The 13,488-nt window shown below is 37.7% G+C and overlaps 1 protein-coding gene across 4 annotated transcripts in view; it reads right to left on the bottom strand.

Annotated features, from left to right (window-relative positions):
* The window catches only part of pex5la (peroxisomal biogenesis factor 5-like a), a 98,365-nt gene extending 86,736 nt beyond the window's left edge, over window positions 1-11,629 (bottom strand). For 3 of the 4 annotated variants that reach the window (XM_058072421.1, XM_058072420.1, XM_058072419.1), the window contains exon 1: window positions 11,155-11,628. In XM_058072421.1, coding sequence (XP_057928404.1) covers window positions 11,155-11,175 — 21 coding nt within the window. In that variant the 5' untranslated portion in view covers window positions 11,176-11,628. Of the gene's footprint in view, window positions 1-11,154 lie in introns of all 4 variants that reach the window. The other variant, XM_058072422.1, reaches the window with a different exon arrangement.
* Between the last annotated feature and the right edge of the window lie 1,859 nt (window positions 11,630-13,488).

Raw genomic sequence — 13,488 nt, forward strand, 5'->3', positions numbered from 1 at the left:
AAAAATTATACATTTTATAAATGTTATTATTTGTATAATTTGTATAATTTATTTTTATTTTTATTTTCACAGTTCCACATGTCCAAAAGGAGTAGGAAGAAACAAAGCTTATTAAATCCTACCCCTACATCTGGTACTTTTACAATCAGTAACTCTTACATTTGTTCACTTCCTGCTTTCCAATGTAATTTAAGTTTTATATTTTTAGTTTTAGTTTTATAAATTTTATAAATTTTATAAATTTTATAAATTTTATAAATTTTACAAATTTTATAAATTTTACAAATTTTAATATTTTTACTTTTTATAATTTTTATAATTTTTTTATAATTTTTATTAAAAAATTATACATTTTATAAATTTTATTATTTGTATAATTTATTTTTATTTTTATTTTTATTTTTATTTTTATTTTTATTTTTATTTTTATTTTTATTTTTATTTTTATTTTTATTTTTATTTTTATTTTTATTTTTATTTTTATTTTTATTTTTATTTTTATTTTTATTTTTATTTTTATTTTTATTTTTATTTTTATTTTTCACAGTTCCACATGTCCAAAAGGAGTAGGAAGAAGCAAAGCTTATTAAATCCTACCCCTCCATCTGGTACTTTTACAATCACTAACTCTTACATTTGTTCACTTCCTGCTTTCTTAATATAGTTTTTATTTTTATTTTTTTATTTTTTTATTTTTATTTTTATTGTTTCTTGAATTGGCTCATCGTTGTGCATTGTTTGATTTCCTTACTCAATCCATTCCATAGTTTGATTCCACATACTGAAATGCTATGGCTAGCATAACGTAGTCCTAGCATAGAAGTGTTTCAAATGTACTTCTTCCCTGAGATCATATTTCTCCTCTCTTGTAGAGAAGTATTGGATGACATTTTTAGCTAATTGCTTATTTTTAGCCTTATGCATTATTTTAGCTGTTTGAAGATGAACTATATCAGCAAGTTGAAGTATTTGTCATTTTACAAATAAGGAGTTAGTATGTTCTCTCTATGTAGGCGGCATTATGAATTATCCTTACTGGCCTTTTTTGCAGTACATTTAGCCAGTGAAGATTGCTTTTATAGTTATTATCCCATATTTCCACACAATAAGTAAGATATGGTAGAACCAGAACCAGAAGGTGTGTTCCTTTAAGGCACCATTGTCCGTGTGCTAATTTTGATATCAGATGATATCAGATGGACTAAGTACTATGTTGTATTTTGACCTTTTATCTTTCACCTTATTTTCGGTATGAAATGCTGATACTATATGGGAACGCATCAAGGGAAGATTTCATGACCTTATTGAGTGCTAATGAGCATATTTGTTGGTTCCGCCAGAGATTTGTGGGAACACGAACCAGTCGGTGGGTGGAGAAAAGTTGTGGAGCGCTGCTCTAAAGGACCCACTTAGGCACGGGTCGGTTGCTGGTTTCCAGGCATACCATAGTATAAGAAGGACCCATTATAAAGAAATGCTAGTCAAAGATCCTGCCGGTCTTCACTGGAGGTCTCAGAAGGACAGTTCTTGGGGGGCGTTCTGATCCAAAACAAGGCACCATGCATCCCCTCTCAGGCCGGTCGGGTCTTTAACGTACGAGGGTTCTGAAAGCATCATGTCTCAGCTTCATTACCTCCCACGAATGAAAAGGTTTAACTTCCTGCCCTCTCTCGCCATCTCTCGCCATCTCGGAGAGCGTTCACTATCTTGGGCGCTTTCGTTCCGGTCGGGGGGGCACCTTATTCCTCTCATTATTCTGGATCCTGAACTATTCGGGGCTATTAACTCGCTTTTAATCAAGACCATGCTTCATTGTATCGAGGAGTAAAAGTAAAAATAGCAGTTCCGCCATGTCACAGATGGATGGCAGGAGAACGTCAGGGGAGGGTCTTCCAGTCTTGAATCAGGGTCTTGAGTCAGGGTCTTCCAGTCCTGAATGGAAGCTTCGTGGAAGATGCAAATCATTTATTTGAATGTTGGAAGGTTAGGGTTAGGGTTAGGGTTAGGACTAGGACTAGGACTAGGGTTAGGGTTTGGGTTAGGGTTAGGGTTAGGACTAGGACTAGGACTAGGGCTAGGGCTAGGGCTCGGGTTAGGGTTAGGGTTAGGGTTAGGGTTAGGGTTAGGGTTAGGGCTCGGGTTAGGGCTCGGGTTAGGGTTAGGGTTTGGGTTTGGGTTAGGTGCCTGCCTGGGAAGAAAAACAATCCCTCCACTGTTGTTGCGCAAAACTATGCAAATGTATTGGGTCACCACGAGCTTTATTGTTTTAATGACCGTTGCCACTTATGGGGGCAGTGCGTAAAAGAAAAGGAAAGTTAAATGAAGTGTCCCAAGCAGAAGCAGGCTCTTCTATAGGGGAGTGCGTAACAGAAAAGGAAAGTGGAATTGGAATTAAGTTTCCCAAGTAAAACGGGCTCTTCTGGGGGCAGTGCGTAAAAGAAAAGGAAAGTGGAATTGGAATTAAGTTTCCCCAAGTATAAACGGGTTCTTCTGAGGGCAGTTCTCAAAAGAAAAGGAAAGTGGAATTGGAATTAAGTTTCCCCAAGCGTAAAACGGGCCCTTCTGGGGGCAGTGCATAAAAGAAAAGGAAAGAGGAATTAGAATTAAATGTCCAAAGTAAAATGGGTTCATCTGGGGGAAGTGAGTAAAAGAAAAGGAAAGTGGAATTGGAATTCAGTTTCCAAAAGCGTAAAACGGGCTCTTGTGGGGAAAGTGCATAAAAGAAAAGGAAAGTGGAATTGGAATTAAGTTTCCCCAAGCGTAAAATGGTTTCTTCTGGGGGAAGTGTGTAAAAGAAAAGGAAAGTGGAATTGGAATTAAGTTTCCAAAGTAAAACGAACTCTTGTGGAGAAGGTGCATAAAAGAAAAGGAAAGTGGAATTGGAATTCAGTTTCCCCAAGCGTAAAACATGCTCTTCTGGGGGAAGTGTGTAAAAGGAAAGTGGAATTGGAATTAAATTTCCAAAGTAAAATGGGTTCATCTGGGGAAAGTAAGTAAAAGAAAAGGAAAGTGGAATTGGAATTCAGTTTCCAAAAGCGTAAAATGGGCTCTTGTGGGGAAAGTGCATAAAAGAAAATGAAAGTGGAATTTGAATTAAGTTTCCCCAAGCGTAAAATGATTTCTTCTGGGGGGAAGTGAGTAAAAGAAAAGGAAAGTGGAATTGGAATTAAGTTTCCAAAGTAAAACGGGCTCTTGTGGAGAAAGTGCATAAAAGAAAAGGAAAGTGGAATTGGAATTCAGTTTCCCCAAGCGTAAAACATGCTCTTCTGGGGGAAGTGTGTAAAAGAAAATGAAAGAGGAATTTGAATTGAATTTCCAAAGTAAAATGGGTTCATCTGGGGAAAGTGAGTAAAAGAAAAGGAAAGTGGAATTTGAATTAAGTTTCCCCAAGCGTAAAACGATTTCTTCTGGGGGAAGTGAGTAAAAGAAAAGGAAAGTGGAATTGGAATTTAGTTTCCAAAAGCGTAAAATGGGCTCTTGTGGGGAAAGTGCATAAACGAAAAGGAAATTGGAATTAGTTTTCCCCAAGCGTAAAATGGTTTCTTCTGGGGGGAGTGCGTAAAAGAAAAGGAAAGCAAGTTGTCAACATTGTTTGTTAAAAATTTGCAAGCATCATGAAGGAAAAAGCTCGTATCTATGAACATGTGAGAGGATCTGTTCCTATGAAACGGACTACTTCTGATCAGCGATAAACTCCTCAGAGATCTTCCCTGGGGGGTGGGGGGGGGTGCATTATGGTAATCAAATGATGTAATCATGCTGAGCTTAACAGAGTAAACAAGCCAAGGCCTTGGAGTATCTCTGCCATTAATCCAACATCTAGTTTCTTCTTATAATAGAACCACTCCCGTCATTTCATTTACTGTCAAAAATATGTGGGGGGGGGGGGGCGCTATCGGAAGTCGGGTGCTGGGGTGTTTGGGTGCTGGACGTTGGCTGATGTGGTCTTTGTCAGACGGAGTGCAGTAAAATGATCCCGCCACACTTCCACGTCCTGTTTGGGATGTTTTCCACCAGAGGAAGGAGAAACCCAAGACTCCAGTCTGGCGTTGCTTTTCTTATCAAGTCGTCTGGGTCGCCTGCCAAGGCTTCATGAGTCCATTTTTGCATCGTTGCCGAAACCCAAGTCCCGTCTGCCTGGACATGTGAGCCACCTGATCGTGTATCATCTTGTGCCGAGTCACGGGAACACGGGAACACGGGAACACGGGAAGACGGCAAACGTGGTTTTGGATCACCGTGTTAGCTCAGCGTGTTTATGCGTGTTCAGATATTTGGAAGTAGAAGATGGAGACAATAAATATGAGCGTCCGCCAACCTCCCTGCGGTGTGCTGCACACGGACGCTTTTTTATTGGACTGCTGCACATTTTCCAAATATCATTATCAGTCTTTTTACAAGGAAGTAAACATTCAACAAAAGTCAACATTGAAAAATGGCATTTTGGTAGCAGCAACTTTAGCATGATATATACCATATACCATATACCATATACCATATACCATATACCATATACCATATACCATATACCATATACCATATAGACTGGATTTGGTGCAAACGTCTCATGTTTCAAGATGATTCTGCAGGGTTTTTACTGTTGAATAGCGCTTTATTTATTACTTTATTATTGGTTTTGGAGGAAACAGCAAAAAAGACGGTATAAAGGTTACTGTATAAAGACTGTAGCAACCATGTTTACCATCTGTTGTCGGGAGCTGTTGTTAGCTTTGAGCACCCCTTTGCTACGCGGAGTGATCAGACATCCATGCGGAGATATGAAGGAGCAGAGGCTATATAGCTGGAGTGAACCGCAAAAAAGACGGTATAAAGGTTTTGTGTATGTTTTGTATAAAGACTGTGGCAACCATGTTTACCGTCTGTCGTCATTGGGAACGTGACATGGAAGCACTAATGGCGCTAACCCGGCTACAGAGAGACTACAGTGACTTCAGTGTATCTTCTGCAGCGTTTTTAGTGTTGAATAGCGCTTTATTTATTACTTTATTATTGGTTTTGGTGGAAACAGCAAAAAAGACAGTATAAAGGTTACTGTCTCAAGACTGTAGCAACCATGTTTACCATCTGTCGTCATCTTGTTACCTTTGTAGCTTGGGAGCTGTTGTTAGCTTTGAGCACCCATTCGCTACGCGGCGCGATCGGAGATCCACACAGAGATACAAAGGAGGAGAGGCTACATAGCGGGAGTGAACCGCAAAAAAGACGGTATAAAGGTTACTGTATAAAGACTGTAGCAACCATGTTTACCATCTGTTGTTGGGAGCTGCCGTTAGCTTTAAGCACCCCTTCGCTACGCGGCGCGATTGGAGATCCACACAGAGATACAAAGGAGGAGAGGCTACATAGCTGGAGTGAACCGCAAAAAAGACGGTATAAAGGTTACTGTATAAAGACTGTAGCAACCATGTTTACCGTCTGTCGTCATGGGGAACGTGACATGGAAGCGCTAATGGCGCTAACCCGGCTACAGAGAGACTACAGTGACTTCAGTATATCTTCTGCAGGGTTTTTAGTGTTGAAAAGCGCTTTATTTATTACTTTATTATTGGTTTTGGTGGAAACAGCAAAAAAGACAGTATAAAGGTATAAAGCAACCATGTTTACATCTGTTGTCGGGAGCTGTTGTTAGCTTTGGGCTTCGCTACGCGGAGCGATCGGAGATCCACGCAGAGATACAAAGGAGGAGAGGCTACATAGCTGGAGTGAACCGCAAAAAAGACGGTATAAAGGTTACTGTATGTTCATCTTGTTACATATGAACCTTGCCGCCTGCTTTGTTAGCTTTGAGCACCTTCGCTACGTGGAGCCATAGGAGATCTATGCGAAGATATGTAGGAGGAGAGGCTAAATTGCGGGAGTGAACAGCAAAAAAGACGGTATAAAGGTTACTGTCTCAAGACTGTAGCAACCATGTTTACCATCTGTTGTCGGGAGCTGTTGTTAGCTTTGAGCACCCCTTCGCTACGCGGTGCGATCGGAGATCCACGCAGAGATACAAAGGAGGAGAGGCTACATAGCTGGAGTGGACCGCAAAAAAGACGGTATAAAGGTTACTGTATGAAGACTGTAGCAACCATGTTTACCGTCTGTCGTCATGGGGAACGTGACATAGAAGCGCTAATGGCGCTAACCCGGCTACAGAGAGACTACTGTGACTTCAGTGTATCTTCTGCAGGGTTTTTAGTGTTGAATAGCGCTTTATTTATTACTTTATTATTGGTTTTGGTGGAAACAGCAAAAAAGACAGTATAAAGGTATAAAGCAACCATGTTTACATCTGTTGTCGGGAGCTGTTGTTAGCTTTGGGCTTCGCTACGTGGCGCGATCGGAGATCCACGCAGAGATACAAAGGAGGCTACATAGCTGGAGTGGACCGCAAAAAAGACGGTATAAAGGTTACTGTATGTTCATCTTGTTACGTATGTACCTTGCCGCCTGCTTTGTTAGCTTTGAGCACCTTCGCTACGCGGAGCCATAGGAGATCTATGCAAAGATATGTAGGAGGAGAGGCTAAATTGCGGGAGTGAACCGCAAAAAAGACGGTATAAAGGTTACTGTATAAAGACTGTAGAAACCATGTTTACCATCCGTTGTCGGGAGCTGTTGTTAGCTTTGAGCACCCCTTCGCTACGCGGCGCGATCGGAGATCCACGCAGAGATACAAAGGAAGAGAGGCTACATAGCTGGAGTGGACCGCAAAAAAGACGGTATAAAGGTTACTGTATAAAGACTGTAGCAACCATGTTTACCGTCTGTCATCATTGGGAACGTGACATGGAAGCGCTAATGGCGCTAACCCGGCTACAGAGAGACTACTACTACTGAGACTACTGGGACTTCAGTGTATCTTCTGCTGGGCTTTTAGTGTTGAATAGCGTTTTATTTATTACTTTATTATTGGTTTTGGTGGAAACAGCAAAAAAGACGGTATAAAGGTTACTGTATAAAGACTGTAGCAACCATGTTTACCATCTGTTGTTGGGAGCTGTTAGCTTTGAGCACCCCTTCGCTACGCTACAGAGCGATCGGACATCCATGCAGAGATATGAAGGAGAGGCTACATAGCTGGAGTGGACCGCAAAAAAGACGGTATAAAGGTTACTGTATGTTCATCTTGTTACGTATGTACCTTGCCGCCTGCTCTGTTAGCTTTGAGCACTTCTTCGCTACGCGGAGCCATAGGAGATCTATGCGAAGATATGTAGGAGGAGAGGCTAAATAGCGGGAGTGAACGGTAAAAAAGACGGTATAAAGGTTACTGTATAAAGACAACCATGCTTACCATGTGTTGTCATGGGGATCGTGAGACGGAAGCGCTAATGGCGCTAACCCGGCTACAGAGAGACTACCGTGAATGCAGCATGATTGCACTGAATATTGAGCATTAGATTTAACTTTTTCTATATTTATTAAATATATTATAATATTTATATTTCAGCAGCTATTCTTCTATAAGATTGTTTACGTTTTAATAAACTTTGTAGAAAAAAATATGCGGATATACTACATAGTAAACATAGTAGTCTATCTAATCTATCTATCTATCCATCTATCCATCTATCTATCTATCTATCCATCTATCCATCTATCTATCTATCTATCCATCTATCCATCTATCTATCTATTACACCCCCTCCCTCACAGAGGCGCTTCAGCGGGCCGTGATAAATCAGACCACTGGCTTTTCATGCATTTTCAATGAATACTGCATGCTTGAGTAATACGTCATGAAATATTCAAGTTAGCTCCATAATGCTGTCGCATACTGACTCCAGCGTTAGCATTATTACGCAATCACGTGTCTCACGGACCCGGTATCTTCTCCAACCTGGCGACACCATGTCCTTACAACATGGGGTCTTACGTCCGTCTTCTGTAGGTTCACCGGTGAACTGGAGCCTAACCCAGGTGACTTGTGGGTGAGAGGTGCGGTACACCCTGGAGTGCAGTTGTAGGGGTGTTATTTCATGTCTAGAGGGCTCTAATAATGTTAAAACTTGTATTTAGAAGGTGGTAAACAGGTTTTCTATGTATTATGATGTCTACTATATTGGGTAATAGGCTTATAAACGTGACCATAGGGGTGTTATTTATTGTCTAATGGGCTCTAATGCTAAAACTTGTATTTAGAAGGTGGTAAACAGGTTTTGTATGTATTATGATGTCTACTATATTGGGTAATAGGCTTATAAACGCGACTATAGGGGTGTTATTTATTGTCTAATGGGCTCTAATAATGTTAAAACGCGTATTTAGAAGGTGGTAAACAGGTTTTGTATGTATTATGATGTTTACTATATTGGGTAATAGGCGTATAAATGTGACTATAGGGGTGTTATTTCATATCTAGAGGGCTCTAATAATGTTAAAACCTGTATTTAGAAGGTGGTAAACAGGTTTTGTATGTATTATGATGTTTACTATATTGGGTAATAGGCTTATAAACGTGACCATAGGGGTGTTATTTATTGTCTAATGGGCTCTAATAATGTTAAAACTTGTATTTAGAAGGTGGTAAACAAGTTTTGTATGTATTATGATGTCTACTATATTGGGTATTAGGGTATAAAGGTGACTATAGGGGTGTTATTTATTGTCTAGAGGGCTCTAATAATGTTAAAACGCGTATTTAGAAGGTGGTAAACAGGTTTTGTATGTATTATGATGTTTACTATATTGGGTAATAGGCGTATAAACGTGACTATAGGGGTGTTATTTATTGTCTAGAGGGCTCTAATAATGTTAAAACACGTATTTAGAAGGTGGTAAACAGGTTTTGTATGTATTATGATGTTTACTATATTGGGTAATAGGCGTATAAACGTGACTATAGGGGTGTTATTTATTGTCTAATGGGCTCTAATAATGTTAAAACGTGTATTTGGAAGCTGGTAAACAGGTTTTCTATGTCTTAGATGTCATATTTTGTATTATTATGTCTACAATCGTGGGTGATAGGAGTGTAAAGGCAGTTATAGGGGTGTTATTTCATGTCTAGAGGGCTCTAATAATGTTAAAACGCGTATTTAGAAGGTGGTAAACAGGTTTTCTATGTCTTAGATGTCATATTTTTGATTATTATATCTACAACATTGGGTAATAGGAGTGTAAAGGCAGTTGTAGGGGTGCTATTTCATGGCTAAAGGGCTCTAGTAACTTTGAAATGCGTATTTAGAAGGCGGTAAACGGGTTTTCTATGTCTTAGATGTCATATTTTCGATTATTATGTCTACAACATTGGGTAATAGGAATGTAAAAGCAGTTATAGGGGTGTTATTTCATGTCTAGAGGGCTCTAATAATGTTAAAACGCGTATTTAGAAGGTGGTAAACAGGTTTTCTATGTCTTAGATGTCATATTTTTGATTATTATATCTACAACATTGGGTAATAGGAGTGTAAAGGCAGTTATAGGGGTGTTATTTCATGGCTAGAGGGCTCTAGTAACTTTAAAATGCGTATTTAGAAGGCGGTAAACAGGTTTTCTATGTCTTAGATGTCATATTTTGTATTATTATGTCTCCAACCGTGGGTAATAGGAGTGTAAAGGTAGTTATAGGGGTGTTATTTCATGTCTAGAGGGCTCTAATAATGTTAAAACGCGTATTTAGAAGGTGGTAAACAGGTTTTCTATGTCTTAGATGTCATATTTTTGATTATTATATCTACAACATTGGGTAATAGGAGTGTAAAGGCAGTTGTAGGGGTGCTATTTCATGGCTAAAGGGCTCTAGTAACTTTGAAATGCGTATTTAGAAGGCGGTAAACGGGTTTTCTATGTCTTAGATGTCATATTTTCGATTATTATGTCTACAACATTGGGTAATATGAATGTAAAAGCAGTTATAGGGGTGTTATTTCATGTCTAGAGGGCTCTAATAATGGTAAAAAGCGTATTTAGAAGGTGGTAAACAGGTTTTCTATGTCTTAGATGTCATATTTTTGATTATTATATCTACAACATTGGGTAATAGGAGCGTAAAGGCAGTTGTAGGGGTGCTATTTCATGGCTAGAGGGCTCTAGTAACTTTAAAATGCGTATTTAGAAGGCGGTAAACGGGTTTTCTATGTCTTAGATGTCATATTTTGTATTATTATGTCTACAACCGTGGGTGATAGGAGTGTAAAGGCAGTTATAGGGGTGTTATTTCATGTCTAGAGGGCTCTAATAATGTTAAAAGGTATATTTGGAAGGGTGTAAACAGGTTTTCTATGCTGTAACTACTAAAATATTCTATTTCTAAATGAGGAATCCTACTTTGTTTATGACTTTTAGCAAGTATTCAGACCCGTCTAGTTACTTCTCCCAAATAACGATAAGTGACAAATCCAGTAGAGATGTTTATCGACTTACAGTTACACTCACACAGTGGGCTCTGTCTTGTTTGTGACATTGAAAAAAATAACAACAAAAAGATATTCTTCTTTTTCCTCAGTTGGTATGCAAATGTGATGATCGTCTTAATGTTGCAACCCCACGGCCCCAAAGTACCACTGCCACAAATAGATGCCCCCACCCCATCCACAGACTTTGAAAGCAAAATAACAAGTCAACAAAAAGAAGAAGTATTTAGAAAATAAACACAAATATCAATTTCATCAGTCTCATATGGACGGATGGATGATATGATAGTCGGATGCTCCAACCTCTGGAGAACATAAAACTCCAAACCAGACACGGATCCTGACCCCCAAAAATGTCTTTTTCCATTTATTTATATCCTGTTTGATTCCTTCTGGGATATTTGTACGCGTATTTTGGGGGGGGGGGGGGGGGGTGTGACCCCAGTTTGGCTTCTGCACTAGTGATGTAACACACATTGTCTATTCAGTTACACAAAACAAGAGAAAATGACGTCAAATTGTGGTGACGTCACAAGGGCAGCAGCATGCATGGAAGGGAAATAATGAAGTGTGACTCCCTTGTGGCGGGGCTGTTTACACGATCCGAGTATTTACGTGTATAAATACATATAAATACATATAAATACATATAAATACATATTCATATTTCCAGTGCATTGCCGTCAACAGTCAATGCACGAATTGGCGGAAATGATCAGCATCGTCCACCTCAACATCCGACACAAAATGAAGCTAGAAGAACAAACGTGTTCTTCTAAGCGTCCCTTACCTGTAAATGGCCCTGGTACATATTGAGGCTCGGCGGCTTGCGGACTTGGACTTGGACTTGGACTTGGACTTGTTCCGGACTTGTCAGGCCGAAGGAGAAAGTGCTGACATGGAGGAGAAGCCGGTGAGGAGTTGATGATGAAGAGGCGGGTGAAGCGCTGCCGTCCTCTGCTCGGGTGCGGAATCGAACACTTGTTCTTGTCCCGAACGACGAGCGGCAATGCCGGCATCGCTCAGGTAAGGAAGGAACGCACTTCGGTCATCGTCGCTCTCTCTCTCTCTCTCTCTTTCTCTCTCTCTCTTCTCCTCTCTCTCTCTTTCTCTCTTTTAACGGGAGTCGAACGGGACAAAACCAAGTCCCGGTGTCTTCTTCCTCCTCCTCTTCATCATGTGGATGTTGCTGGGCTGGAGTGTTCTCTGATATCGCGGCTCCTCTTCCTTGTTGGGCGGCTGTGGTCCCTGGAAGTCTGCCCCCTGGTGGCCTAGTTCACCACCAGCCTCTGGTCCTTAGACCCTTTTTTTACATCATAATACATCATATTTTTACTTTACTCGGTAATATTTGTTATTTCATTGGATTTGATTGATTTTGTAGTATTGTCCTTTGACAAGATATGCTTGCTGAAATGTGAAGTGTGTACTATATCTACATATCTACAATAAAGTATAGTTATGTATTTTTACATGCCTGAGAACCAGGATTTATATTCTACCTAGCAACAAGTGACCAGCCCAGCATTTTATAAATATTTTTAAATATTATATCATAAATATATATATATAAATAAATATATATAAATATTTTTTTAAATTCTAATTAGTTAGTTTAAATATTATATATAAAATTATTGTATATATTATATAATACATAGATAATTAATAACAATTTATTATTTTATTGTGCATAGATATATTAGATATTACATTATTGTATATATTATATAATACATACATAATAATAATTTCATATTTTATTTTATTATTTTATTTGCTATTAATGTTAGATATTAGTAATATGCATAGATATATATTACATATTAAATTATTGTTTATATTATATGATACATACATAATTAATAATAATTTCATATTTTATTATATTCTTTTATTAGCTATTAATATTAGATATTAGTAATATGCATAGATATCTTACATATTAAATAATTGTATATATTATATGATACATACATAAATAATCATTTCATATTTTATATGATTATTTTATTAGCTGTTAATATTAGATATTAGTAATATACATATGTATATTACATATGAAATGATTGTATATGTTATATGATACATACATAATTAATATTAATTTCATATTTTATTTCATTATTATTTTATTAGCTATTAATATTAGATATTAGTAATATGCATGGATATATTGATATTAAGTTATTGTATATATTATATGATACAGATACTAATAATAATTTAATATTTTATTGTATTATTATTTTATTAGCTATTAATATGAGATATTAGTAATATGCATAGATATATTACATATTAAATAATTGTATATATTATATGATGTATACATAAATAATAATCTAATATTTTATTATTATTTTATTAGCTATTAATATTAGATACTGTAATATACATTTGTATATTACATATTAAATGATTATTGTATATATTATATGATACATACATCATTAATAATAATTTAATATTTTATTTTATCATTTTATTAGCTATTAATATTAGATAATAGATAATTAGGATAAATGTGTGATGATTAGACACGAGAACCTCGATAAACGTTGAGGAGGATTTGGACTTTATGTATTCATGACACGCCCCCCCCCCCCCCCCCCCCCCCCGTTTAAGCGGCAGGTGGACATGGCTGAAATAGAATTTGTGAGATAAATGGAGGAAGATAAGATATTCCATTTAGTACAGAAGTGAAAGTGATGAATGGATTAAAACGTCATTAAGAGGACAGAAATAGAGGAAGATGGCGGCCCGTTAACGAGCGTACTTACGTACTTACGTACTTACGTGTCCTTCTGAGTTCAAAATGAACATTTGGAATAGTTCTAGCCAACACTACCAAACACACACCTCACTTCCTGTTGGAATGCCACATTCTTAGCATTCTTAGCATTCTTAGCATTGTTAGCATTGTTAGCAAAGCACCCGGAGAAAACCCACGCATGCACACATGCAAAACACATGAAAAAATTTTTAAAAATCAGCAGTCATTTTTAAAAAATAAAGTCCAAATATTAAGAAAAAAAAAGTTGTCATCTAATGACAAAAAGTTATAATTTTCCAAGAATAAAGTGGGAATATTATGTGGAAAAACAATGCCATTTTACTAGCA

The sequence above is a fragment of the Doryrhamphus excisus genome, chromosome 5 (assembly GCF_030265055.1).
Source record: "Doryrhamphus excisus isolate RoL2022-K1 chromosome 5, RoL_Dexc_1.0, whole genome shotgun sequence".
In the NCBI taxonomy this organism is placed as follows: Eukaryota; Metazoa; Chordata; class Actinopteri; order Syngnathiformes; family Syngnathidae; genus Doryrhamphus; species Doryrhamphus excisus.